Source organism: Callorhinus ursinus, unplaced genomic scaffold (assembly GCF_003265705.2).
Source record: "Callorhinus ursinus isolate GAN/ISIS: 27379988/994484 unplaced genomic scaffold, GSC_fseal_2.0 scaffold13, whole genome shotgun sequence".
NCBI lineage: Eukaryota > Metazoa > Chordata > Mammalia > Carnivora > Otariidae > Callorhinus > Callorhinus ursinus.
In genome coordinates this window covers 6,747,308-6,775,304 of record NW_027397075.1, presented here as the reverse complement: position 1 = coordinate 6,775,304, position 27,997 = coordinate 6,747,308, and the positions used below count along the sequence as shown (strand labels likewise).

The 27,997-nt window shown below is 59.2% G+C and overlaps 1 protein-coding gene across 1 annotated transcript in view; it reads right to left on the bottom strand.

The window, feature by feature from the left end:
* Window positions 1-27,997, bottom strand: part of LOC112811463 (uncharacterized) — a 142,873-nt gene that overhangs the window by 14,174 nt on the left and 100,702 nt on the right. Inside the window, exons 50-72 of the mRNA XM_073900261.1 lie at window positions 26,981-27,147; window positions 25,679-25,791; window positions 25,273-25,354; window positions 22,028-22,165; window positions 20,276-20,438; window positions 18,147-18,259; window positions 17,479-17,619; window positions 15,857-15,970; window positions 15,629-15,757; window positions 14,813-14,974; window positions 12,864-13,028; window positions 10,424-10,592; window positions 9,833-10,017; window positions 9,511-9,603; window positions 9,135-9,333; window positions 7,836-7,975; window positions 7,658-7,755; window positions 4,722-4,903; window positions 3,015-3,220; window positions 2,705-2,882; window positions 1,969-2,078; window positions 1,649-1,762; window positions 1,354-1,495 (exon numbers count right to left, since the gene is read on the bottom strand). Of these exons, the coding sequence (XP_073756362.1) occupies window positions 1,354-1,495; window positions 1,649-1,762; window positions 1,969-2,078; window positions 2,705-2,882; window positions 3,015-3,220; window positions 4,722-4,903; window positions 7,658-7,755; window positions 7,836-7,975; window positions 9,135-9,333; window positions 9,511-9,603; window positions 9,833-10,017; window positions 10,424-10,592; window positions 12,864-13,028; window positions 14,813-14,974; window positions 15,629-15,757; window positions 15,857-15,970; window positions 17,479-17,619; window positions 18,147-18,259; window positions 20,276-20,438; window positions 22,028-22,165; window positions 25,273-25,354; window positions 25,679-25,791; window positions 26,981-27,147 (3,303 nt within the window). The remainder of the gene's footprint in view (window positions 1-1,353; window positions 1,496-1,648; window positions 1,763-1,968; window positions 2,079-2,704; window positions 2,883-3,014; window positions 3,221-4,721; window positions 4,904-7,657; window positions 7,756-7,835; window positions 7,976-9,134; window positions 9,334-9,510; window positions 9,604-9,832; window positions 10,018-10,423; window positions 10,593-12,863; window positions 13,029-14,812; window positions 14,975-15,628; window positions 15,758-15,856; window positions 15,971-17,478; window positions 17,620-18,146; window positions 18,260-20,275; window positions 20,439-22,027; window positions 22,166-25,272; window positions 25,355-25,678; window positions 25,792-26,980; window positions 27,148-27,997) is intronic.

The following is a 27,997-nucleotide window of genomic DNA, read 5'->3' as shown; positions in this document are numbered from 1 at the left end:
GAAAGATCACTTCTTTGCCACTCTGATGTATCTTAATCGGGGTTGATTGACAGTATCTGGGATACCTTGTGCTTCTGGAATCTGGGGGGAGTTCCAGTTCTCAAACCTCTTTATTTTCTCATTTTGAAATTTCTATGAGACTCATATTTTCCAGTTCATTAATTTTTTCTTCCGTCAATTTTTTTTTTTTTAATATTTATCTTTAGAGAGAGTACTGTGAGCTGATGGGAGGGGAGAGAGAATGTTAAGCAGCCTCCATGCTCAGTGTAGAGCCTAACATTGGGCTTGATGCCGTGACCCTGAAATCATGACCTGAGCTGAAATCAAGAGTCAGATGCTCCTTTAAGCAGGAAATAAAATGATGCCAGATGGAAATTTGGAAAAAAAAACAAAAAGATGCTTAACCCACTGAGCCACCCAGGGGCCCCCGATCTTAAGTTTTAAATTTCAGTTAATATATGTATTTAATAGTTTCAAATTCTAGTATCTTTCTTTGACCAGATTCTACTCAGGTTCTGTGGAAATCTCAGTGAGGCCCTGACATTGGGGTGAGGGGCTTCTCACTCTGCCTTGGTCAGGTCTAGCAAGAATTCTGCTAGGTCAATTTAGCCAGAATAAGGGATTACCTTGCCATCAGACAGGGTTCCTCTGATCAGTCTGGGCTGCCTCCAGCAAGAGTCCTGGCAGGTCAGGTTAGCCAGAACTTCACCATCCCTGATGGTTCCTCTTGGTAATTTCCCATCCACAGACACCCCCCCCCGCCCCCCGCTCCTTGGCTCTCAGTCCCCACTTTTGCCTGTTGTAATCAGAGCCTGATCTCTCTCCCCTATATGGCTAAACCCCATTGCAGTGGTCCCTGTACCACTGTGATAGTCCCCCTGAATACAGCCTGCCTGCCTGGTCTTCTCCAAGTATAATGAGTCATCTTTCCTTTAACAGAGGTTCTTCTCCTGTTGTTTGGGGTAGTCGCTGACTTCTAGCCCTGTGCAGTGGAGCTTCAGCTGTGGGAATTGGAATCATGCACAACAGTGGTTGACCCAGGGCTTTCCAGACATTGGAGTGTACATTCAAACCCCTGAATAGCAGATCTGTGGTTATACATTTTCAGGAGGTGAGTTTATAGTTGTCTATGCTATTGTCTCCTGTGTCAGACGTCCCAGGGCTCACCAGCCTTGGCTTGGGCAGGGGGAGGCTTTGGGCCTCTTTTTTGACTCTTAGCTCCTGCCAGGCGGACAGGCACTCTGTTGTCATATAATGAACTAGGTAAGAGGAAGGAACTAGTTTTCCCTCTGGGAGGGAAGGCAGGGGTCAGCCAGGTAGGGGTGAGCTGGATGGCTGGTGGGGGTGGCTTACCACACTGTGGAGGAGGGTCCAGGGGCACGAAGCCCCGGGCACACAAGTGGATATAGGCGGCTGCCAGGTTGCAGGCAGGGTGGAGCTCCTGGGTACCACAGGTGTCCTGGATGCACAGGCTGAGGAATGGCATAGGGTCCACCTGAAATCCAGTACCCACAGTCACGGTCCTTGCATGTTATACCCTTGTGAGTAGCACAGGGGAGGGGCAGAGGCAAGATAGGAGTCAATTTGGGTCCCTTGGTCTACCTGCTGCATGGCTTCTGCTGGGGTCCAGACCCAGCCTCACACTCACCACCCTGAAGCAGTTCCCCAGGCAGGAACGGGGGTCCTGGAAGAAGGCCCAGCAGGTGGGGCTCCAGCCTGGGCACTCCTGAGTTTTCTCCATGGCCCTGCAGTCACCACCCACCTAGTGAGACAAAGCCCAGACTCAGGCCTCCTGCCTGGACCTCCTCTTGGGCAGCTAGAGCAGGTACATCAGCCTCCGAAGGGGATGACCACCCCCTTGGACAGAGAAGCTGTCTGCAGAGTACACATGCCCCAAGCCAATCTCTACCCACACAGCCCCTGGGATGCACGACCCCCCAGAGGAGGAGGGCTGGCGCACCAGCTCACCTGCCAGGCGAGGGCGAGCTCCTCCAGGCTCTGGGCCACTGTGCCATCCGGCAACATCAGCTCATTGCCCGCCTCATTGTCATTGGTGCCCAGAAGGCCCGCAGACACCCCTGTGCAGAAGGGGGGGCCAGGTGAGAGCCTGTCTTGGCCCAGGTTCCAGGAATGCCCGAACCCTCCACACCCTAGCCCTTCATCAGAGGGAGAGGAGAAGGGAGCAAAGCGTTTGTGTCCCTTTTGGGACCCTCCCCATCCCAAGTGGCCTGGGCCAACGGGAGCGCTGTTCTGGGGCAGCCCTGAACCCGGAGTCAATGTCCCAGAAGGGAGGGAGAATATGGGGTCAGAGAGCCCTGGGCTGTGAGAATGGTGGCCCGTACATGAGCTTCAGTGAGGTCATCCAAACTACAGCCAACAGGGGGGAGGAGAAGGGGAAGAGGCGACTGGGGTATTACAGCTGCAGACAAGGCCAGTGGGCACCAAGCCGAGCAGGATCTGCCCACCTGCAGTGGGGATGGTCCCGGCACTGCCATGATCCAGCAGGGAGCCATGGCCTTGGACCTCCTTCCCATCCTGAGCCCTTCAGACTGTTCTCTTGCCTGCTCAGGTTGTAAGCCCCGAAGATCAGCAGCAGCCTGAGGGAGGCCCTGGGTATCCCGAGGACCCTGAGAGTGCCCCTGGCTGGGGACCTGCCGGCCTCAGCCCTGGAAGCTGACTGTGGCCGCTGCGAGCTGGGACCCACCGTGGAGCCAGAGGCCCAGAGTCAGGCTGCAGAGACCAGCTCGGACATCACAGGTGACAGAGACGCCATCCTCACTGGTCAGCTCAATCCTGGGGACACCCCTCCTCGTCTTGGCAGGAGGCAGATCGACGTGTGGACAGCTCTCCGTAGGCGAGGAGGAATCATACAGCCTGTAGGTCTGGGGGCCAGACAGGGGCTGAGTGGACAGGTGGCAGGCAACGCGGGGCACCAGGTGGGAAGGGTCTGTGACAGGAGGCAGGAACATGTCATCCTTCTGGGCCCCCTGCCCCTCCCACTCTTGCACGCTCACCTTCAGGCTCGGGTAGAGGACCAGGGTGGTGCGGTTCAGCTCCACGGACAGGGACAGGAGCCCCGAGCGGGCGCGGTTCAGCGTCAGCGCGAACGTGTCGTGGGCGAAGTCCTTGGCCAGCAGCAGACGGCCACAGTGGACACCCAGGCTCCACACCTGGCCATCAAAAGTCACCACATACCTGGCCCCGGCCACCACAGCATGGTCTGGGAAGAAGCAAGCCCAGGGCAGGTAAGATGGGCCAGCTCTGCCCACTGCCCTGGGGGCCCTGAGGGCAGGGGGTACTCCAGGGTGGCCGGAGCCTTTCTGGCCTGTGACCCCTGGGGCAGCCCACATGGGGGCGGGGGTCTAGCCCAGCACCCTGAAGTGGGCCATCTCCAGCCAAGTCGACACTAAAAAGAAAGGGCTGATACATGATTCCATTTATACGAAGTGTCCAGAGTAGGCAAATCCATGGAGCCAGGAGGTAGACGGGTGGGCGCCAAGGACCGAGGGTGACGGCTAAGGGACAGAGGATGCTTCTCAGGTCATGAAAATGCTCTGCAACCGATGGTGGGGGGGGATGTGAACCTCTGTGAATATACTCAAAGCCGCTGAATTATATGCTTGAAATAAACGGTGTGGTATGCGAATTGTGGGTCAGTGAAGCTATTGAAAAATAATCACTATAAAAAACACACAAAAGTATGACCAAAGTCTCCATCTAATGCAAGGAAGTTACCATGGGGGCCTGGCTCTGCCCTCCTCCAGGTGGGCAGAAGATTGTCCGAGACAGGGACAGCATGCCCCACCGGGCCAGTTCGGCTGCTGGGCAGCGACTTGGGCTAGAAGTGGGGGAGCACTAGCGGACACATACCCAGGCCAGGGCGCTGCTGGCCGCTGCAAGCTGGGAGTGTCCTGCATGCCCCCTCATGAGCCATCAGAGCTCAAGGTCACACAAAAGTACGGAACTCCAAGGCCAACTTCAACCTCACTGTGCTGCCTAGCAGAGAAAGTACCCCTGACCCTAGGAGGGCAACCGCTTGCCCCGAGCCTCAGCATTCCCGCGTGGTCGGTACGAACCACACTGATACTCCAGTCCTACCAGGCCCTGAGTGCCACACCTGCCTGTGGACTTGAGGCCCACCCCTGGCACTAAGGAACGCGGCTCACAAACCACACGTGCCTGTGACCCAGAGGAGTGAGCCATGGTGCCACCTCCACTGCACAGAGGGGAAACCAAGTCCCAGAGAGGTGGGAAGACTCGCCCGGGCCACACACGGGCACGAGCTGGATGCAAACTCCTTCGGGGCCCCAAGCCCCTGGAGCCACATCCGGTCTTGGCACAGCCCGTGGTGGCCAGCCCCGCCTGACCACAAGTCTGGACTCCATTAGCCGCCCTCCGGCTCCAGCTGGAGGTCTGCCTTTTGCGTCTCCAGCACCGACAAGGGGGAGGGAGCTGGCCTCGAGCCCTAAGCCGCTTGGCCCGCTTCTGGATTGGGCCCCAGGCTCAGGCTTTCCTTTGCTGGACGAAAGCCCGGATCTGCACCCCAGCCCTCCTCCAGTATGACCTGGGGCAGTCCAGTAACCTTTGGGCCCTGCGGTACTGGGCTCAGGTCCCAGGGGCCACCCAGGACCCGGCCCCTCTCTGTCTGCCCCTGCCACGTCCTGCTGCCCCATCCCACAGGGTCCAGGGCTTCCCGGGGAGGAGGGTGGCCCGAGACTCACATTCGCGGGGGCTCTGCAGCATGCGACGCTGGAGCCGGTAGAACTCGGCCCGCACGTTGGTCCTGGACAACTCTCCGAGCGGCCGCAGCAGCTTCTCCACCACATAGCCGGTCACCTGGGCCACAGCCAGGGCCTCGTTCCCTGCTGGCAGCAGCGGCAAAGTCACCCGCACCGAACGGGTCCTGGAGGGAGCACAGAGGAGCTGGAGACCCCAGCCTGCCCTGCCTTTGCTTCAGGAAATAGCAGGAGGTGGAGGAGGGTCCAGGCTCGGCACAGACACGGCAGCCTCACTGGAAGGACACAGATATCTGCGCTCCCGCCAGCGGTGGGAACGTACGTGCTGTCCCCGAGGGCCGTGATCCAGCTGGGGCGGGTCTATGTGAACCCCGAGAATGGGCCGGCCCACGTCTTGGGCTCCTGGAGGCGGGGTGGACGAGGGCAGCAAAAGCATCAGAGAAAGGGGAGGTCGGAGCTCGACCATCGAGCGAGGACCCTGAAACTTTCTCAGGGTGAAAAACGGGGGTCAGGTCAACTTTGTGGGGTCTGAAGGAGCAGAGAGGTCTCAGCACACGTTGGGCTTGGAGGTAGATGAGGAAGGGTTCATGCCCTCGACTGCGGGTGGAGGTAGGTGCAGGGGGCCGGGGGTGGGAGGTGGGGAAGACATTTACCTCCCCCAGCAGGCCCGGAGGACCTGCAGCAGCGGGCCGGAAGTGGTCTCAGAGGCCTCCCTGCCCCCCCGCACCCCCCTTCCTCAGCACAAGCACCCAGTGCCGACCCCTTGCCAGGACCTCCCCTGGGCAGGAGCCCCCTACCGCACCAGTCAGCCCCTCCCTTTGCCAGCAGCCCCCGACTGCTACATTCCTCTGCACACCAGCTGACACCGTGCCCACTCAACAGCACCGAGAGCCCTGGTGGCCTGAGCACCACCCGAGGCACCGAGCACCGATCCAAGGTTGCCTGAGTCAGAGCGGGATGCAAGCCCAAGCATTCCCCCGGTCCCCATGCGCTGTGAGGTTGCTGGCTGGGGCCGCTGCCATTCCGATCCCACCGCCCTACTGCTGATGGGGCCCCCAGCCTGGGAGGCGGAGGGGCGCGCGCACCCCAGAGCCCAGGCCTGTCCCTGAGGCTGGTTCTGCTGCCCCATCCGGTCTAGTCCCCTCTCTGACAACTCCCAGACTGTTGTACGGCCCAGACCTCAAAATAGCAGCTCCTACTGGCCATTTCCAACCGCGTGTGTCCTCATGGCTTCTCAAGCTCAACGCGTCCAGAATGGCGCCCTGACCATCCCCGCTCCTGCCGCGCAGACTGAATAAAGGCCCCCAAAGACCTCCAAGTGCCTGGGCCCCAGGACTGCGGGAACTGATGTGGCCAAAGGCCCTTTGCGGGTGTGCCTAAGTGAAGGATTCTGGGATGGATTATCCGGGTGAGCTCATGTCGTAAGAAAAAGGGTGGGAGGGTCAGAGAGACAAGACAGAAGGACAAAGCCTGGAGAGAAGGTGATGCTGTGGCTCTCAGCTTTGAAGGCGGAGGAAGGGTCTCTGAGCCAAGGAGCGCCGGTGCTCCTCGAGGCTGGAAAAGGCAAAGGGGGTGGGTTCTCCCCTGGAGCCTCCCTGGGAGCCGGCCCGGCCGACACGTTGGCAGTAGCCCACTGAAACAGATTTCCCAGACGCTGGACCTCCAGAACTACACGAGAATAAATCTGTGTTGTTTGAAGCCACTAAATGTGTGGGCCAAGGGGCTATGGCAGCAAAGAGGAGACTGATAAAGCCCCCATCTGCCTGCCACCAGTCATCCCTCATTGCTCCACCAATGGACTGTCCCCCCTGCCATCTGCAAGGCCAAAACCCTCGGCGCCACCTGTTCCAACACCTCATCCAATCTGTCAGCAAATCTCCAGGCTTGACCGTACGACACGTCCAGACTCTAAACACCTCGCGGCCCCTCCACGGCTCCCGCGTCTCGCCCGGACACCCACAACCGAGGGCCCCTCCTTACTGGGCTCTGCACTTCTATCCACACCATGCCCCTGCCTCCAGCTGGAGTCTCACCACCAGGGCCAGAGGGATCTTTTTAAATGGGATATAGATCATGTCTTTTCTCAGCTCGAAACCTTCTGCGGGTTCCCATCTCAGAGTAGAGGTCAATGTCCTCACAATGTCCTTCAGGCCACCTGGATGCCCCTCAACCCTCAGGCTCTTGGAGCCTCCCCTCCAGCCCCACTGGTTTCCTCCATACTCCTCCAGCAGGCCAGGCACACTCCCACCCCTGGGCCTTTGCACTGGTTGTGGCCTCTGCCTGAAACTCTTCCCGTGATGCCCACAGGGCCCCCTCCCCCAGCTCCTTCCAGCCCTTGTGCAAACGCCACCTTCTTAAAGAAGCAGACCATGGCTTCACCATGCCAAGTGTGCCCCCCTCCCCACTTGTCCTGCCTGTTTTTCTCCAGCATTTACCACCTGATAAACCAAAGCACAGGCTAGGAAACTATGTCTCATGGGCAAGATCCAGCCTGTGTCCGGTTTCTGGATGGCCCGCAAGCCAAGAGGGGCTCTACTGTTTTTAAAGGATTAATGAAAAACAAAGGGAAAATGAAGGGAGAGACCACCGAGCCTCCAAAGCCTGAAAACTTTACCCCGAGACCCCTCTGGAGGAAAGTCTGGCCGAGCAGGGTTTAGATACCTAGCTCTTTGTTCAGTGTGAGGACGGGGATGGGTCTCGTTCCCTGCTGTATCCATAGAACCTAAAACAGCTCCCACCTGGAGAGCATGTTCATCCGATACCCGTGAAATGAAGAATAAGCCTCAACTTAACAGATGAGGACTGAAAATGCCCCCCTGGCAGGGTCGTCCTAAGGAATACACGAGACCAAGGGTGCTGTAGCCTGGGGCCCGGCCTGGGGCAGAGAGGCAGAGAAGGACGGTCCCCGGTCCCCGAGGTACCTGGCTGAGAAGCTGTACAGGGCCAGCAAGGGCTTGCAGAGCCTCCGCAGGGCCCGGGACAAAGTGGTTTCGGCCCAAGACAGCATCTGGTGGGCGGCCTGCAGGGGGCGGGCGGGGAGAGCCTTCAGGGTCCACCCCACCTGGCAGGCCCGCATCCCACCCCCTCGCCCCACCTCACCAGCTCCATGGCTGCCCCGATGGGCCTGCGCCCCAGGGCCCGCCACAGCCGCACGGCCTCCTCCGCCCGCTCCCGCCACACCTCGTCCAGGGGCTGTGGGGTCACCTCCAGGTAGGCGTCCTTCAGTGTGGCCAGGGGCCCTGCAACAGGTGGCCACCACCCACCGTGAGCCCCCTCCCCATCCCCCCATCCGGAGTCCTGACCTCAGGCCAGATGCCACTGCCAAAGCACAGCCCAGACCCCGGCGGGGGGACTAGCCCCCTTGATGATCCAGGCCTCCAGGAAACAGGGCCTGTGCCAGGGAATAAGGTGGCGGCATGAGGGACTGCAAGGGAAGAGCCAGCCCGACAGGCCTGAGACTTCCCCTCCACAAGGCCTGTTCCCAAGGTCGGCCCTGGGCTGGCATGTGAGAGCCCGGACGGGAGGAGGGTTGCCACCACTCCCAGAACCGAGAGAGGGCCTCGCTCTGCCCGAATCATTTGTAGGGACAAGTCGCTTGTGGCCAACACCCCGTTTCCTCCTGTGAGTCTGGAATGGTGGTGTGTGCCAGGGGAGGCTTCCCCCAGGACCAGCCCCCTAAGAAAACCCTCGGTGCAGGACCTCTAACGAGCTTCCCTGGCAGACCAGTGGTGGTCACCATGTGACGGTGGGGGAATCAAAGGCGTCCTGGGTGATCTCCCCAGGAGAAGATTCTGGAAGCCTGTGCCTGGTTTCCCTCCCTCGCTCGGGCCTGGGCCCCCGGGCCGCTTCCCTATGCTGATCTTGCTCCGTGTGCTTTCGCTGTTAACAAATCCTAGCTGTGAGCAGGAAAATATTCCGAGAACTGAGCCCTCGCGAGCCATGGAAGCTGGGGGTGGCCGTGGGGATTCTGACCCAGAGACAGAAGCAGGGTGGAGGGAAGGGCCAGCTGTTGGCCCTGGTGCTCGTGTGGAGAGGCCTGAGGTTCCCAGCGTCACTCGGAGGATGCTTGGGGCAGCGGCGACCTAGTAACCAGGACAGAAGCCTGAACCACACAGTCACGCTGGTGCTGATCACAGAACCAGAAATGGGCTCTGGAATCTTCCAGCACTGGGCCTAATAGAAATAAAGCTGTAGGCCCAAAAGAAATCAGGCGGGGACTGGGGGGAAAAAAAAAATAGACCAGCAGTCACCAAAGAACCAAGGCAGCAGGCACGAGGGATGTTAGTAGCTTGGAGACCCGCAGGGATGGAGGCAGCAGAGAGAACATGAAGGCTGCGGGCCCATGAGGCCCCACAGGCCGGGAGGGCTCTGGGGTCGGGCCCTCGCTCGTGCACTCACGTTCCAGCTCGTTCTGCAGCTGCTCCAGCCCCGCCCGTAGTCTCTCCAGGTAGGGGGGCAAGTGGTGTGTCAGCGCCTGCCTGGCCTGGCCCCATGGCGCGGCCACCGCCCGGCCACTCGCCACCATGGCTCCCAGTCCCCTGTGACACAACTGCAGGAGGGGGCCCACCACACTGTCCAGGGTGCCCGCCGGCTGCACCTGGGCAGGGAAATCGAGGCAGGATCGGTGTGAGGGTGTGGGGCACCGGGCACTCCAGAGGATCCTCACGCCTGGTGAGTGGAGGGCACAGGATGGGCCGGGGGAAGGGGGGGGCATCTCCACACAGTACCTCCCCTTCTCCAAGTGTGTCCCCAACCTCCGGTGCAGTCTACCCACCAGGTGCCGGAAACTTTCCACGTAGGCATCCAAGCCTCGGATCTTCTTCTCCAGCTGGGCTCCCACCTGGGCCCCAATGGCTGCCATCCTGGACTGTGGGCACAGAGGGACAAGCTGGGGACTCTGGGGAGGGGGGTGCTTCCCGGGACTGGGGTGGACAGGAGGTTCTCGGTGCCGGCCGTAGGGCCCCAGGATATGTTTGCATGCCACAGGGCTGCCTCTGGTTTTCTGGGCCTTGTTGGACCCAAAGGGCTCGCAGCCCCTGGCACCGTGGTCTGAGCCCCAGGGAAAAGAGCGTCCCCCACCCCCGGGGCCGTCTCACCTCCACGCGGTCCAGCAGGGTTCCCGGGCAGCCATGTGCCTCCAGGCGGAGACTCTGGTTGGCAGCCTGCAGGCTGAGGCGTCCCAGGGGCTGCACGGGCTGCCCGCCATCCTGGACCAGGGCCTCCACCTCGGCCGTTCGCCTGTGGGCGCATGCCCGCAGCACCACGCTCTCCTCTCGGCTCCCTGGGGCCAGCAAGGGTGCTGCTGTTGTCCCCGGGACTCGCCTGGCTGCCGCCCGGCTGTCCGCACCCCCTCCTCTCCACGGAGAGCTCCCCGTCACCCCCAGGCCCTAGCGTTTGCAGGCCTGGAAGCGCCCCACCCAAATCAGCTTCCCGACCCCCTGAGGCCTGGGCTCCTTCTTGTCCCCCGGCCCACACCCACCTCCCGTCTGCCCACCTGGACCCTTCTCCCAAACTCTCCTGACATCACAGCCCATGCAGGGGGCTCACTGTCGCCTCTGCGCTGGGGGCGCCACGAAGTCCTAACCGGGTTCCCTGACTCAACTCTCAACACCCCCATCTCCGTCCTCTCTGGGGCCCAGCTGGGCCCCGCCCCAGCCATCTGAGCAACGCTCGCTGTCTCTGCTCACCTCCCTCATGGGTCACAGCGGCCTGGAGGCAGCTCTGGGCCCGGGACAACGACAGCCTCATTTTCTCGTCCCCATCGTCCACAATTCCCTCTAGCTGGACGCTGCCCCGAGAAGCCGAGGTGGAGACCCGGCCCCGCAGGCCAAGCTGCTGAGCCTTGGGGCTGAGGATCTGCAAACAAGAGAGCAGAGTGGGGCCTGGTCCCCCCGCTCTTGCTAGCCCCGGGCCCAGGGAGAGAAAAAGCAGTGCCCACCCCCTGCCCCACAGCTCCCGGGGCACTGGGACCCCCCACGTACAACCCCACAAGGTTCACTATCCCTGCCAACTGCAGAAAGTACCTATTAAATCCACATCTGGGGGCCTGATAAGCCAGGGGCACCCGCCATCCCCGTGGCTTAAACATCGCCGACGCCGGGCCTCGCCCGGGGGGGCCGCTGCCTTAACTGATCCGGGTGGCCCTGGGCCTTGACATTTTTGCCGTCCCTGGTGCCCAGGTGTTTCTACCTGCCGTGCTTTCTGTAATTTCAGGAGAAGCACGGCAAATGCCTCAGCACATTCAAGGAGCTGTTGTGGGTAGCACGGGGCGCAAACACAGTCACTGAGCACCTTATCGCGACGCTGGCAGACGCCCAGCCTTGCAGGAGGGGGACTCGGGACAGGTGAGCTCTGATTGGACAATGGGGCTGGAGGTCCCCACAGAAGGAACCCTGGAGGACACCCTGCAAGGGGAGGCCTCTTGGAGGGAGGGGAGCCACCTCTGGCCGGGACTCAGCTGCCCATGTTCGAGTCCAGATGCTGCTACTAACAAGCCGTACCACCCTGAATAAGTGCATTGCCCTGTCTGTGCCTTGGTTTCCAATTCTGTCAAATGACGTAGCACGATGGCCTTCAAACTTCAGCAGGAATCGGAACTACTCTGTGTGTGTGTGTGTGTGTGTATGTGTGTGTGTGTGTTAGAGGAGGCGCCTTACGGGGTGAACGTGTTCCTCAAAAAGGTGTGTGGAAGTTTGAACCCTGGTTCCGATTATTCAGAAGTAGGGTCTCTGCAGATATGGTGGTCCTGGATTCAGGTGGGCCCTAAATCCAACAACCCACGGCCTTGGGAGACAGCCGTGTGAAAACGTAGAGGTTGGAATGACATGGCCATAAGCCAAGGAGCGCCCAGGCCTGCCGGTGACCCCCAGAAGCAGGAAGAGGCAAGGGGGGACAGTGCCCTAGAGCTTCTGCTGGGCGTGCGGCCTTGCTGATACCTGATTTCAGACTTCTAGCCTCTAGCACTGTGAAAGAAAGAAAATTCTGTTGCATTCCAGCACCGAGCTGGGGGTCCTTTGTTCGGCAGCCCTAGGAATCTAAATCAGGGGGCTCACTACACATGTTCCAGAAAATCCGTCCTCGAGGTTTCCAAGTGGGTGGGGTGCAGCCCAGAGAGCCTTTTGAAATCTCACAGTGTCATGAGGACCAAACAAGTCTGGGAAAGGCCTCTCTCCACCGCATGGACCCCCACATGGGGCAGGGGGCCCACTCCCAGGCCGGCAGGCCTTGGGGCACTGGGATTACAGATGCGGGGGCAGCTGGGGGCCTGGCTGGCAGGTGGGGAGACGAAGCGGTCAGCCCCGGACAGCCTTGGAGAGCAGAGGTCTTTTGATACCACCATGCCACCATGCAGGGAAACAGGCCAAGTGACCTCCAGAGGCAGAAGAGCCATCCCCATGCAGCTCTGGACGCTGGAAGGAAACCTCACGAGCACCTACTATGTGCAAACAGCTCTGCAAACGAGGTAGGATTTGTTCCCATTGGACAGAGGGAACAACTGAGGTCAGAAGAAGGAAAGTCACAAAGTCAGGGGCACTCGGCCAGGGGGACACGGAGGTGGGCAGATGGTAACAGTGACGGGGCACCTACTGTGTGCCTATTTTAAAGGGGGCAGAGGGAGGCGGTGCCCGGAACCGTACCCGCTGCCTTGCGAAATATGTCCACTCCCCACTTACAGATGAGGAGGCAGGGCTCAGCGAGGGCCCTTCCCAAGATCACCTGGCCAGTGGGGACAAAGAAGGCATCGAGCCCAGTTCGGCGCCCTCCTGCCCTCCTGGGCTGCCAGGAGAATCGGTAATACTGAGGGGCTGCCTTGTACCAGGTGCTGCTCTAAGTGATCTGCACGTAGTAACGTATTTAATCCTCGCGGCACGAATCCCACGGGAGCTAGGGTAGTTGCAGTGATGACTCCCCACTTTCCAGGGGAGGAAGCCGAGCAGTGTGCCAGCCTGCGGTTCTGACAGTGACCACCAGGTGGCAGGGCCATCCAGGCAGTGGTGGCCTCGCAGGCCAGAGCTGGAGGAAGGGCATCCTCGCGGGGGGGGGGGGGGGGGGTGGCGTGTGTGTGTGTGTGTGTGTGTGTGTGTGTGTGTGTGCACGTGCGCGCGCAGCCCCGACCTGGCCACCCACCTCCAGCTCCCCGGAGAAGTCTGGTGCCCGAGGCTTGCTGTGGTTGCGGAGGGTCAGCCTGAGGTGCAGGCCATGGTCTGGGTCCGGGGCGAGGCCCATCTGGCAGCGGGAATACAGCAGGAACCCGTTGTGACCCAGGGTGTGTTCCCCAGAGACTGAGAGAGCCTGGCACGAGAGGGTGGGTGTCAGCGGTCAGGGAGGCACAGCGGCTGCAACTTCCTCTCCCCACCATGCCCGGGCCCGGTCCAGGCCCCCAGGGCTGTCCCAAGAGCCTGTTGGGTCTCCGTTCTGGTTCAGCCCACGGTCCCTCCTCCACTCGGGAGCCAGACTGACCGTGAAAAATGCAAATTGGACATGATCCCCTTGCTCAAAACTCTCTGCCTCCCCGTTATACTAAGAAAAGCTGGCTGTTGCCTGACATGGCCCACGAGTCAGCACTATCTTCTTAACCTCCCCTCCTTGCTCTCTAAAGGCTGCCCTCTGTTCCTCCAATACCCTCAGCATGCTCTGCCACAGGGCTTTTGCACTGGCTGTTCCCTCTGCAGAGCTCGCACTTGTCAGTGGGGCTCCCTGCAATCCCCCATCCCCTCTCCCTGCATCATTCCTTCACGGCATTCATCATGCCTGAGTACGTATCACGCATCTTTAATTTTTTTTTTTAAGATTTTATTTATTCATTTGAGACACAGAGATACAGAGAGAGAGAGAGAGAAAGCATGAGCAGGGAGAGAGGCAGAGGGAGAGGGAGAAGCAAGCTCCTCGCTGAGCAGGGAGCCCGATGCGGGGCTCGATCCCAGGACCCTGGGATCATGACCTGAGCCAAAGGCAGACGCTTAACGACTGAGCCACCCAGGCGCCTCCGTATCATGCGTCTTGTTTAACTCTTTCCACCCACTGGAATGTGAGCTCCAAGGGGTGGGGCACCCAGTGTGTCCCCTTCACCTTCCTTGTCCCTGCACCTAGAAGAGGGCCCTGCGTTAAGTAAAACCCACAAATGCTTTCTGAACGAATGGATGAATGGGGTTGGCCAACTGGCTCAAGAGCCAAAGTGGGCTCACTGCTTGTTCTTATTAATAAATATACATCGGAAGATGGCCACGCCCATGAGTTTACATATAACCTATGACAGCACAGTTGAGTGATGGTAACAGAGATCATATGGCTTGAAAAGCTAAAATATGGGGTGCCTGGGTGGCTCAGTCGTTAAGCGTCTGCCTTCGGCTCAGGTCATGATCCCAGGTCCTGGGATGGAGCCCCGCATCGGGCTCCCTGCTCGGCGGGAAGCCCGCTTCTTCCTCACTCACTCTGCCTGCTTGTGTTCCCTCTCTCGTTGTCTCCCTCTGTCAAATAAATAAATAAAATCTTAAAAACAAAAACAAAAACAAAAAGCTAAGCTAAAATATTTGCTATCTGACCCTTTACAGAAGATCTCTGACCCTGGGGTAGATGGATAGTTGGGGAAATGGATGGATGGATAGGAGGGTGGGTGAGTAGGTGGGTGGCTGGGTAGATGGACAGATGGGCTGACAGGAGGGTGGGTGAGTAGGTGGGTGGCTGGATGGGAGGGTTGGTAGGTAGGAGGAGGGACCAATCAACCAGCTAACAAACCCAGGAAGAATGTTTTGGGAAAGGAGTCCCAACACCTCACCTCCGACAACGATGCAGCTGAGCACCTTTCATTTATGTGTAAAGCTCTCTTCCTGGGTCACGTCTCCTCTCTCACAATCACCCTACATGCTGAAGCCTACTGCCTCTTCTGTTCCTCAGATGGAACGCCGGACTTGGAGAGGGTCGACCCGCCCTGCCTGGGATTACCCCACCGGCAGATGGCAGAGAGGTGATGTGGGCTCGCAGCTCCCTCGCTCACACCCCTGCGCTCTGCGGATGCTGTCCTCTCTCCTCACCCTCCCTCTGTGGGTGCCCGGGCCCCCTCCCCGGGACAGACTCACCCTGGGCAGGTCGCAGAGCCCCAGGTGCAGGGAATGGTGCAGCCGGTGGGTGTAGTCGGTCCCCACTTCGCCCTGGAAGCTCTGCGTGGTGCAGGAGCCAGTGAAGATGTGCTCGAGCACGGCCTCGGCGTGGATCCTGTCTGCCTGGGATGGCCAATGCCTCTGGAAGGAGAGGGCACCGTGAGGCAGGGGCTCATCCCATGAGAGGGGAGAGGGGCCACGGCCAGCTGCAGACGGGAGACCTCACGAGAGAGGGTCAGGTGCTGGAAGTCCCATCATGAGAGCTGCAGTCGGCCACAGCAGTGATTTATACACTGGGAGCACCGGGGGCCTGAGTTTAAGGGGTCCCAGAGCCCAGGGTGTGAGACCCCAGGAGGAACAAGGTTGGACTTCAGGGCCATTTCTCCCCATTTCTCCATGGTCTGGTCCCTGTCCCAGGCTCTGCAGAACAGTGCTCAGCCCCAGCCACAGTCCTGGGTGGGCAGTGATGCCGGGAAGACCCCAACCCTGACACCTCCAGGAACCTGATCTCCCCCTGCCCCTAAAAGCCCTCTGGTGTCATCTGCTCCAAGTGCTCACCTCATGCTGGGCACCTTGCTTCCCTCATCCCCCCAGAGCTGTCACTATACCCCAGTCAGGGAACCCATTTTACAGATGAGAACACCAAGGCTCACAGTGGAGAAAGGAGCTGCTCACCATCCTCCAGCACAGCTAGCCTTGGCACAAGACCCCATGGCCTCAGAGCCAGGCACTTTGTACAGCAGGTGCGAACCCCCTGCGGGCAACCGGCCTGGGACCCGGCTTTCTAGGCCTCACCTCATATGTCAGGTTCTGCTGCACCCGGCGTCGGTCCCAGGATAGATCGAGCTGCTCGCTGAACACGGCCAAGGTCTGTGTTAAGGCCCCACAGGCCCGGAGGGCACTCAGGCCCCAAATTTCCTGGAGCTGACAAGAAGACAGAATGTGGGACTTGGGGGAGCCAGCACAGGGGCCCAGAGTTAGGGAGAGCCCCGTGCTTGGCTTGGCAGTCCCACCAGCGCATACCTGCCCCGGGGAGGCGGCCAGGCAGCCATCCCAGATGGTATTGAACTCCGAGGACCTGTTGGTCCAGGTGAGGTGCAAGGTCACGGGTTGCCCTCTGTCCCAGGCCAACTGGACCTGCAAGGAGACGGAGGGTGGTGGAGGGGAGGGCCAGAGGGGAGGCTGATGCTCTCCATCTGTGTGCGTGCTGGGGATGGAGAAGGGAGTGGGAGGGGTAGAGTGGGGAGGGTGGAGCCCCCCACTGTAGGGGACGAAGGAGGGGAGCTGGAGACCCTGTCTTCCCTCCTGCCCGCGTCTGCAGGTGCTCAGAGCCACACCCAGCCTGGGAGACCGGAAGCATTTAGATGGAAGATGCCTCATTCCCAATACCCAAGCCTTGCGGTCTCCAAAGCCAGAAGGAAATCCGCGCCGTTCACTCAGGGTCTCTGGGGCTGCTGGGGACTGAACCTTGCGGCCCATGCCCCTGTTGTGCTGTAGAAGCCCTCCTCCCCAGGGATGGTATTAGGAGGCAGGGCTGACAGGAGGGGACTAGGTGTCGATGAGGTCATGGGGTGGGCCTCAAGATGCGATTAGCGCCCCTTTGAGAAGAGACCCCAGGGAACTCTCTCCCCGGCAGGTGAGGACGCAGGAGACTGAGAGCCAGCAAGAGAGCGCTCGCCAGAACCGGACAGGCCGGCGCCTTCATCTCGGACTTCTAGCCTCTAGAAAGGGGAGGAATATGTGTTTTTGTTTTAAGCAACGAAAGGCAGCTAGCCACACAGCCGCAGTGTTCTGTGACGGCAGCCCGAGCCGACGTAGGCAGGGGCCCTCAGCTGATCTCCTCTCCCTGGTGCCTGCCCCACCTCTTCCTGAAGCTCGCCAGCCTGTTCCTACCTCAGGGCCTTTGCACATGCTCTTCCTTCCTTCCCCCCCACCCCCGGGATGCTATTCCTCCAGCTTGTCATGAGCTGGCTCCCGCTCATCTGGAGGTCCTCAGGGGACAAGCCACTTCCCCCAGGAGGCCCTCCCTGACCACCGCATCTGATTCGCCTCTGTCTCCGCCTCCTTTCTGCTTTCCTCGCGGGGCTTATCACAACTCTCCATTTTTCCTTCATTCGTTGGCTTGAATTTTAGACAGGCTCTCTGTTTGGCCTGGCACAGATGGTCTGCTCTTGACACACACGGGCCTACTGGCTTCCATTTCCCGGCTGAGGACATTGAGGCTCAGGGAGGGTCCAGGAGCGACCCGAGGCCACCCGGCTAGTCGAGGAGCCCAGCTGCCCTGCGTGGACCCGCTGCAGCTCCCGACTCAACGGACCAGTGTATAAATGAGGAGTCGGACATGTGCGTAAGCTCTTGCCCTGCCAAAGTGTGAGCTCTTTAGATGCAGGCCTGTGTGCTTCGAACACGGCCTGACATGCAGTAGGTGCTTAATAAGGTATCGATGAAGGAATGAATGACTGAAGGACCCTTCAGGGTGCAAACTTCAGGAATCTGTGACTCTGTTAGAGTCCTTCCCAACGGGGGACAAGCAGAACCTTCTTCCCCTGCACGCGGTACCCAGGTCGTGGGCTGTGGGCTCAGCCATGCAGCTCCCCAACCCCCAGACGCCCCCACTGTGGGCACCTCAGATGCTCTCCACTCACCTGCCCGCTCTGCTGGCCACCCCTGCCCTCAGCCAGGCCTCTGACCTCGATGTGCCACCAGGAGAGGTTGAAGGGGTGAGCCAGGGCCAGGCGGGCGGCCAGCCTGCCCTTCCCCAGCTGCAGAGAGGACAAGACCACCACCTGGGGAGGGGGACAGGCTGAGCCGGAGGCCTCGCCCACAGGGCAGCCCCCTCCCCACCCTGCGCAGACGCCTTCCAGGGCAAGGGCGTGAGGGCAGCGGGCTCTGAGCACACAGGCCCAGCACTGGGCGGGGGGGAGGAGCTTGGAGAGACGCAGCCCCTTCTGCAGAGGGCAATGTCGAGGCTTGGAGGGGAGCAGACAGGGATAGTGTATGACAGACGGGACTGAGGACAGAGGGCTGGAGGCCTTCATAGGTTAGAACACCAGCCCTGCTTTCCACTAAGCTCTGTGACTCCGGGCGAGTCGCTGTACCTCTCTGGGCTTCGATTTCATCATGTGAAAGCGGGGCTGAGGTGCCCTCCGCAGGTGTCAGCCAGAGGCATTCCTGTTGTGGCTCAGGTGCTGCCGGGACCCGATTCTGCCCCCCCCCCCACCGTCTCCTGGGGACGGGGACCCGCCGGGCCGGCCCCGCTGAGGCTCCCGGCTCGGTGGAGTTCCCGGGGCCTCCTTCCGGCCCTGACACCTACCTGGTCCTTGCCATCCCAGCCCACGGCCAGGTCGCCCCGGTGTTCCCGTGGTGAGTGCTTGCAGGACAGGCGGAGGCTGCCGCGCCACGGCGGGGACAGCGGGTGGCTGAGCTCTGCTGGGCGGGGGTACAGGGGGGCGCGGACACGTGAGGGGAGCTCGAGGGCTCAGGGGGATCTCAGCGGACACAGCCACCTGCTCGGGTCGTCTGCACAAAATTCAGGAGCTCTGCCCTCACTCGGCCACCACACCACTCAGCGCGGTCCCCGCGCTGTCCCCGTGAAAGCCCCAAGTCTCCATTCCCCACCTCCTCAAGGAGACTCTGCGCCTCCTGCGTCAGGAGGCGGAATCTGTGCCCGTGGCCCCTGAACCCGGGCTGGCCTGGGACTTGCTAAGAGCAATGTGGTGAGGGTGAGGCCCCCGGCTCCCAGGGCAGGCCTGAAGAGGCCTCCGCAGGCCCGCCCGCCCTCTAGGGACCCCCGCCCAGCCACCGAGGGAGTGAAGCCAGGCTGCAGGCGGCGGGCCCCGGAACGAGCCGGACAGCCCAGGCGCGAGCAGCAGCACGTACCCCACAAGCCCCTGAGTTCCCGGACGTTCGTCACACAGTAAAAGCGGCCCAGTCCGCCTCCCAGCCAGCGTCTTGCACCGCTGTGACCTGCCTCACGCTGCGGGTGCCCGGTGCCCCGGTGACTGCCCCTCACCCACCCAGGCCACACTCAGCTGCCATCCGCTCTCCCTCTGTCCCAGATTGTGAAACAGGTGGTATCCCCACAGCTGAGACCTCACAGCGGACAGTCTCTGTGCCTCCAGGGTCCCCTACCTTGTCCCCTACGCAGAGTCCAGCTGCCCTGACCTCGTGCTTTGCCTGACCCCAGGTCCTGAGGCCACCAGTTGATCCCGTCTTCCCGGATCCCTGGGCAGGAGTCCAGCTGAGACTCCCCGGTAGACAAGGGCCCCCTCGGTGACTCGGAACTCTCTGGAAGGGGTCCCACTTGTCCCTACGCAGGCTCCTGGGAGCTGCACCCAGAGACGGTGACACCAGCTGCGTCTCGAGGTGCCACGGGATCATCGGCCCAGGGAACACTGACCCACCTTCCTGCACCTCACCCTCAGCGCTGTAACCCTCATTCCTTCCACCCTCTGACCCCCCAAAACTCCCATGCTCTGTAACCACAAAGTGGGGTCCTCGGGCTGCTCAGCGCCCCTCCCCCACGAACCCCGTGCATGCACAGGCTCCCTGCCCTGGCGTGCTGAGGGGCCACACGTTTCCTCTGCCTTGTAGGGGGAATGCCATCCGACCACCCAGCAAGCCGTGCCCCTGGGAGCGGGGTCTGCACTGTGTCTCCCACGTGGCAGACAGCAGGACAGCCTCTGCTCTGTGTAAAGGGGACTCACCATACAGAAACTGACAGTCCTTGGGATGGCACAGCCCCTCTCACGGCCACCTGTTTCCTGGATGGCCTCAGGGGACACGGGTGCAGTCCGTGGGGCTGCCGGGGGACGGCACTCACCGCCCCTGCCGACCGTCGGCCTCTGCTCTGAAACCCCCGGGACAGCTTGGGGTTGCCCCATCTAATGCACTTCCTGTCTTCTCACACTCAGGATAGCCCTAACTCCCGGCTGGGGGACCGGGATGCTGTGTGACCCGGGTCCCTCAGCCCTCCCGCCTGTCTCCTCTCCTCAACCCCCCTTCAGGGCACTCCGGCCACAGTGGCCTCGCTGCTGTGGTTCTACCACCCCAGCCTTGTCCCACCTCAGGGCCTTTGCACCTGCTTTTGTTTTTGCCTGCGATGCCCCTCCTCAGGTCCCCGCCGCAGCCAGTTCTTTCTCATCGTTCACGGCTCAGCGTGGACGTTACCTCCTCAGACACGCCTTCCTCGCCTACCCCACCTAAAGGAGCCCCGCACCCCTCAGTTGAACCCTTCCCACTCTCAGAAACACTCTGATGTGATTTTCTTCATGTTCACATCCCTGCTCACTGCCTCTCCCCCTGAGGGCAGGGACCTGGAGCCATCTTACTTCTGGATGGACCCCCAGGGCCTGGAACAGCGCCTGGGATAAGCAGTTGTTCAAAGATGGTCCACTGAGCCCACAGGCCACCCCCACCACTGACCTCTCCTCGGACACTCACCCTGGAGGCTGAGGTTCCCAGCGGGCCTGGGGAAGGGCTCGGAGAGGCTCCCGTTGAGGACCGCCTCCTGGTCATCCCACAAAACTGTCTGGTGCAGGGTGTGGGTCCCACGGGCTCTCTCGTACAAGGTCTGCAGGACCAGCTCCCTAGGAAGGATGCTGAACTGGAAGAGAAAGACAGTTCTGGGTCACTGGGGAACCCGGCCCTGGCTCCCACTTGGGGTAGGAAAGAAGAGGCACTTTCAGAAGAGGAAAGACAGGGAACATCTGTGGGGCACAAATGGTTTACTGGGCTGTCAGATACATCGGCAAGTCATAAAGCCAAAGGCTCCCCAGTGTGAGGGAGGGCGTGGGGCACAGGCGTGGCCCTGTGAAAAGATCACCACCTCTCAGCTCCGCTTCCAAGCTGTGTGGCCTCAGGACGGTTTCCTAACTTCTCTGAGCTCAGGCTCCCCCCTCTATACGTCTATACTATACCTACGGGGAGAACAGCGCCAATCTCTGAGACAATGCGAGGGTGTGTCTGCCCAGGGCTGACCTGTGGGCAGTGCCCCATGGGAGCTGCTGTGGTCGGGAGTAGGGTTTCTCAAACACGTACTGAGCAGGCATTAGGATCCAGACCCAGGGCTGAGCGACGGGATACAGAGATTACCAAGACGGGTCGTGGCCCTTCAGGGGCCCCTGGTGGATGGGGAGACATCACGGAGACAAAAAATGATGGAACAAGGGGACAAGTGTAGCATGAAAGATACTCAAGAGGCAAAGGAACACAGAGAAAGAAGTCGGTGGGCAACGCACGGAAGGGCATTCTAGGCAGAAGGAACGGCCTGCGCAAAGCCTCGGAGAAGGAGACTCTCCCCGTTAGGTGGGTGCCCCCATTGGAGGGTAGCTCAAGGGCCCTGCAGGGGGACTTGCTGGGAGGAGGGGGGAATTTACTCTTGAATGTCTTACTGCCCCACCTTGACGCAAGACACCATTATTTCTTGCTCTGCTAAGCCCAGGGGCTTCCTCACTGGTGTTTCTGCTGCCCCCTGTAGGTCACTCCCCATATAGCAGCTGGAGGGATCCGAAATCATCATTCGGATCGTGTCCTCAAAAGGCTTCCAATTTCAGAGAACTAAATCCAAACTCCTCCCTGTGGCTTGTCCTGCCCTATGAGCGGACCCCCATGATCTCCAACTCACCCGCTCTGCTCTAGCCCAGTGGCCATGCCTCAAACAGGCCAACTCGTTCCTGCCCCAGGCCCTTTGCACGTGATGTTCCCTCAGCCTGCAATGCCCTTTCACCAGATTTTCAAATGGCCAACGCTTGCTTGTCATCCGTGGCTAGCTCAGATGTCACCTTTTTTGTGAGGCCTTCCTGGCCACCTAAAGAGCTCCCCAATCACACACCCACTCCTATGACCCCATTTTCTTTTCTCTCTAGAATGTATCCATCTGGATACATTCCATCTGGAATGTTCTCTTATTTATCTGCATGATTTTCTCCCCACCAGATGAGAGGAAGGACCCCTCAGTCCTGTCCCAGGCAATATCCTCAGCTCCTCAAGTGGTGCCTGCCCTGGGCCCTAGTAGGGGCTCAGCAAATAATGTGGGGGGGGGGTTAGAGAGGGAGGGAGGGACACTGAGAGCAGCTGAGAATCCATTTCAGTACACTTCACCCACTTCACAGCCCCTCACAAATCCCCCTTTTCTCCCGGAACCGCCGCCCCCCCATCCCCACCCCCAGCTCCCCCTGGCCACCCTCCATGCACCTGGGGGAAGGTCTGTTCCAGCTTGATGATGTTGGTGACACTGGCCTTTGCAGTCACCAGCCTGGTGCCCACGTGGAAATGATGCTCCTCCACCGCCAAGAAAATCATGCTCTCGGCCTCATGCTCCGAGTACTGTAGCTGGGTCAGAAGAAGAGCAGGTGAGAGATTTTCTCTTTGGTCTCTGATGGAATATTCCAATAGATCCTGGCTCCAGGCTGTAGGCTCTGGCCCCAGACATCCACGAGTTCCTGGACGGTTTGAAATCTGGTGAAACGAGGGTCCTGAGCCTCGATTTAGGCCATCAGGTGTGCCCATGACAGCCACCTCCCCCCCCCCCCTCCTTCATGCTGTCACACTGACTCAAAGACGGCTAAGGGCCTGGGGCCATTAGGCAAGAATTCCAGTTGCATTACCATAGTGGACAGCAGGGGGCAGTCTAGTGCAAGGAACAAAGCGCAGGTTGGGCCATCAAACAGATGCCCATTTGGCTCTCTGTCACATGGGATGGATGACCTCTGGCTAGCACCTTAACCACCTGAGTCTCTGCTTTCCAACCTGATAAATTGGGATGATGACACTTTATTGATGTGTTGATGTGAAAATTGTATGAAATAATGTGCTATCTTCCAGACTAGCTATGTAACAGAATCACTTAGGGCACCAGCTACGCATAAAGATTCTGGGTCTCTATCTACTACAGCTTGTAACAGAACCTCTGGGAACAGGATGGAGAAACTGACATTTTTAAAGAGCTCCGCAGATTAGTTTGACCTCAGTCAAAACGTTCAACCTGAATCTTGAACAAAGAGTCTGACAAATCCAAATGGAGAATTTTTGCAAAATAATTGCCTGGACATTTCAAAATTGTCAATATATGACTTCTTCTTAAAGGTGGAAGGACAGGGACACCTGGATGGCAGAATCGGTTAAGTGACTCTTGATTTTGGCTCAGGTCATGATCTCAGAGTTGTGAGATCAAGCCCCATATCAGGCTCTGTGCTCAGCATGAAGTCCGCTTGAGATTCTCCCTCTCCCTCTGCCCCTCCTCCCTGCACACGTGCGCTCATGTGCACGTGCGCACGCGTGCACACACACACACACACACTCTCTCTCTCTCTCTCTCTCAAATAAATAAATCTTTTTTTAAAAAGGTGGTTAAAGACAGTGAGATGCTTAGGGAAAAGCATATCAACATCTGCAACTTACTTTGAAATGCGTCAAATATACAGATGGACGGAGAGCTCTCATAAAGCAAGTGGAGTTGAATAGGAGTGAGAAAACCAAGGCAGTGGGTATGTGGATGTTCACTATAAAATTGTTTTATTAATTTTCCAGGGTCTAAAAAGTTTAATAATGAAATATTGGGGGGAAAATAGGTACAGGGTGGGAGAAGAATTTCTCAATCAAGGGTCTGCTTTAGCCCAAATTCGGCCCACCACTTGATTTTGTAAATAAAGTTTTATTGTAACACAGCCATGCCCATTTAGTTACATACTATCTATGGCTGCTTTTTTGTTACAGTGGCAGCACTGAGCAGTTAGAACAGAGATCATATTGGGTTTAAAGACTAAAATATTTACCATCTGGCTCTTTATGAGTACAAGTTTGCAGACCTCTGTTCTAGATTAAGTCACTTAAGATATAGGGCAACTAAGTATTCTGGGTGATCCTGGAATGTGTCCTGGGTTTAAAACAAACTGAAAAAAAACAAAAAATTCAGCTTGAAAGAACATTATTGGGGCAACTGGGAAATTTTATTATGGACGATATATTAAATAACAGTATGACTACACCATGTTAAATTTCCTGAATTTTGAAATTATGCTACATTGTATAAGAAAATAGCCTTGTCATCAGAAACACTCACTGAAGTTTTTTTGTTTTTTGGTTTTTTTTTAACATATTTCACTTATTTGAGAGAGAGAGAGAGAGAGAGAGAGAGAATGAGAGTGAGAACACGAGAGGGGAGAGGGTCAGAGGGAGAAGCAGACTCCCCGCCGAGCAGGGAGCCCGACGCGGGACTCGATCCCGGGACCCTGGGATCATGACCTGAGCCGAAGGCAGTCGCCCAACCGACTGAGCCACCCAGGCGCCCCTCGCTGAAATATTTAGGAGTAAAGAGGTATGTTGTCCAGAAACATGTCCATATCATCTCTTAATGATAAAGAAAATGTACCTGTGCACATGTGTGAATATAGAAATACATATGACACATAAGTATGGAGAGAAAGTTGTGGCAGGTTATTAACAACTGGGGAATGTTCACTGTCCTAAAATAACTTTTCTATAGGTTGGAACCTATTCAAAATAAAGACTGGGGGGAAATGAAGAGACCCCCGAATGTGCAGTCGGTAGCAGAGGTTGGGGAACACTAGAATCGTGTGGGGACGTGCTAGGGCAGGGCCTGGCACACGGTGGGTGCTCTGTGAACAGAGGCAGTCTAGGCCTGGGCAGGGAGGGCCGTTAACAAAACTGCGTGGCTAGTAGGATAACCAAGCAACTAGCTGGCAAATCTAACAGTCACTCATTCGTTAGTCAACATCTTTCACTGAGCACCTACTATGTGCTGGGCCCTGGGCCGGGGGCTGGGCATTCCTGATTTTGAGGAAGAGGGGCAGACGGGGAAACAGGTCATGGTACGGGCGGAAGGGGGGCAGAGCCAGCCTGGGCCTGCTGTCTACCCCCAACCCAGGACCCCCAAGCGCTACATGCAGGCCAGATGCATGACGCGGGGCTGTCTGGGGGTTCCAGGTGGGGAGAGGATTTGCCGACAAGGGCGGGAAGACATGCAGAGACCCTGGGCTGTGGGCAGAAGCTGGGGCACCCGGAGGCAGCGCTGGTTCGGCTCAAAGGGCTGTGCCATGTGATCCGGCTGCTGGGAGCATGCCAGGCCGGGTGAGGCGGTGCCAGGCGCCAGGCACTGGGCGGGCCGGCCTCCCCCGCTCCCCGGGGTCACATAGGCCCTGTTGGGGGCTGCGGGCCTGGCCCAGGAATGTAAGCCTGGGGATGTCTGAGAAAGCCCGAGCCAGGGGTTTCCGAGGGCAGCCCAGCGGGGCCTGCGCACGGATGGGGACGCGTGAGCGCTCCGAGGCGGGGCCTGGCCCGCATGGCCCCCCGCCAGCCTCGGGGGGGCGGGGCATCTGGAACCAGTTAGGGCTCAGGGGCGGGGCATCTGGAACCGGTTAGGGCTCAGGGGCGGGGCATCTGGAACCAGTTAGGGCTCAGGGGCCGCCGGGCACAGTTACCTTGGCTGAGGCTGAGGCTCGGCTGGGGCAGCGGCCCAGGAGGATGGGGAGGTGGTGCCGGCCGGAGACCCGCAGCTCTTTGCTGGAAGAAGAGAGAGGGCCTGAGGCCTGGGTTGTACCCCTTATTAATTTGTATTTGAGGCCTAGGATACATTTCATTTGCCAGACCAAGAACTGCTCGTCCAGGTCCTGTCCCCAAAGGTCAAGGTTACTTCACTAGCTGTGTCACCTTGGGCGAGTTACTTTGTTTCTCTGCACCTTCCTTCCCACATCTGTGCAGTGGGGCTGTGGGTAGGGGGCTGGGGGTTGGAGGTCAGTGCACAGCAGGGGCTCCGCTGATGTCTCCCTCACCCACCCCTCTCTCCTCGGGGGGAGGGGGCCCCCAGAGCTGCAGAAAACCCCTCACCGGAGCGCCTGGCTCTGGCCACACATGTCGAGGACCAGGCTGGCTTGAGAATCACAGGTCAGCCGTAGGGAAGAGCACATCTGTTCCTCTGCCCAGAGCTTCTGGAACACGAGCTGAGGAAGGAGCAGGCTGTGAGGTGTGAGGAGTGCGAGGGGCCCGAGGACCCTCCCAGGCCCCACTCTGCAGCTCCCTCCCGGCAGTGCGGATTGCACCCCACCAGACCCACACCCCAGACATCAGCAAAGAATGAGCTCCCCCACATCGCCCCACCACTGGGCCGAGGCTAGGAAAAGGGGGTTTAGAGGTCAGGGAGAGCGGGAAACGGGCCTGCTGGGTCGTGGGGACAGTGACAAGGACTCGCTGCGTGAGGGGTGACTGGGCCCCTGGGAATGGCCTCTCCTCACGGCAGAGTGGAGTGTGGGCAGGGCAGTGCTGGTAACCTGAAACAAGAGGTTGTGAATGAAGCTTCCAGAAGGTGTCCTGACTAGGCGAACTTGCACCAAGTGACAGTGACCAGGGCCCGGCCCCATTCAGGGGGCCACAGCAGATTGCTCTTCTCGGAGGTGGGAGGGCACTGTGGGAGAGGGCCCGGGTACCAGCCTGAGTCCCTTTTGCTGCCTCCTTGCTACGTGACCTTGGGCCGGTGACACGTGTGCTCACGTGTGACCCACAGACAGTGAAAAAGCATCTGCTCCACCAGGCACCACCCCGAGTGCATTCACAGTGTGAATGCTCTCCATCCTCCCAAACCCCGTGTTATCGGTACAGTTATCAGCCCCATTTTGTGAGGAGACTGAGGGCGCAGAGAGGCTAAGGAATCTGCCCGAGGCCACACAGCACGCAGGAGTCAGAGCTGGGATCTGATGTCCAGAGCTGGCATTCCTAAGAGCTAGGCCGCCTGCCCCTCGCAGGGTGTTAGGAGGAGGAAATGAATCAGGGCACAGAAAGCCCCCAGGTCGGCACTGAGCACGGAGTAGGGGCTCCACCAACAAAGGATGGGCTTTGGCCCGAGTGGAAGAGCAGGAGGGCGGCGAGCACGCAGGGCGGGGAGCTGGAACCCGGGCCGGAGGAGGCCAGTGCCGACACCCCGCAGCTGGGACTACAGAGATGGCTCGGCAAACAATGCTGATAGCCGTTAGCATCACCAACAGCCTTTACAAACTGTAAAGTGCTGGAGAGTCACAGCGCGGGAGCATCTGTCCGTCATGCTCATAGTAGGTCCCGGCATGCTGGGGAACTGGATGGAGTGGACGGAATTAGCGGGGAGCCCAGCTTGGCCTGGGGGGCCCACCCACTCCTCACCTGGCTGGTCAAGGGCAGGCCCAGCCTCTGGAGAGCAGGGGCCGTGTGGCTGGCGTTCACCACCAGCTCCAGGGAGCCATTTGTCGGCCAGGACACCAGGCCTGCCACGTCCACGCCGACACCACCATCCCCTCCGTGGAGGGCCACGCTGGCCCGGGTCTGGGTCTCTAGGGGCAGAGAAGGGCAGAGGCTGCTGGGGACTCGGTTCACCTCCCTGAGCATGTGTGATCAACGCCAGGCAAGGTGTTCCCTTCTCTGAGCCCCTGGGACTTCATCGGTCAGGCAGCATCCCCCTCGAAGATCCTGCCCTGGCCACCTCCTCTTCCCAGGGTTGCTGCTGAGGTGACACCTCTGAGTGCCCACCTCAAGTACCTCCCGACCCTTCCTTCTCCCTCCCCAGGGACGGTCAGCCCCGTGAGGGCAGGGCCTTTAGTCTGTTCCCTGCCCTGTTCCCAGCACTTGTCACAGCTCTGGACACACCGCAGGGAGGAAACAGACAAATGAATACTTCTCTCCAGATTTATCAAACATCTGAACGATATCAAATAATACTGACCTGGAGCCCACCTGGCCCAGGCTGGAGGTTCGCCACCCATCCCGCCCACTGGGGAACCTCCAGGGCCCTGCCACCCAGCTGGACCACACCTCCATGTGGCGGACAGGTAAAAACCCTCTGGGAAAGGTGATTCTAGGAGATTTGTTCTTCTTATTTTTGGACTTAAATCCCCCCTGCCACAGTAGGAAACAGTTCTCCAGGGTAAAGAGGTGAAGCCTAGCCTGTGTCAGAGGCCAGGTTCCCTGGGGGGGGGGGGGAGGGGAAGAGCTCACAGCTCCGGACCATTACACCTGGCCCAGCACCATCACCTGCCATCTGGGCCCAACGGGGCAGGTGGTGGTCTAAGCCTCGATTTCCTCATCAATAAAGTGGGCACAGCCTGCCCACCTTGAGTGACGCTGCCTAGGTGAATAGAGATAACACGTCTGCGAACACCTGCCCATCGGGCACACACATCCCAG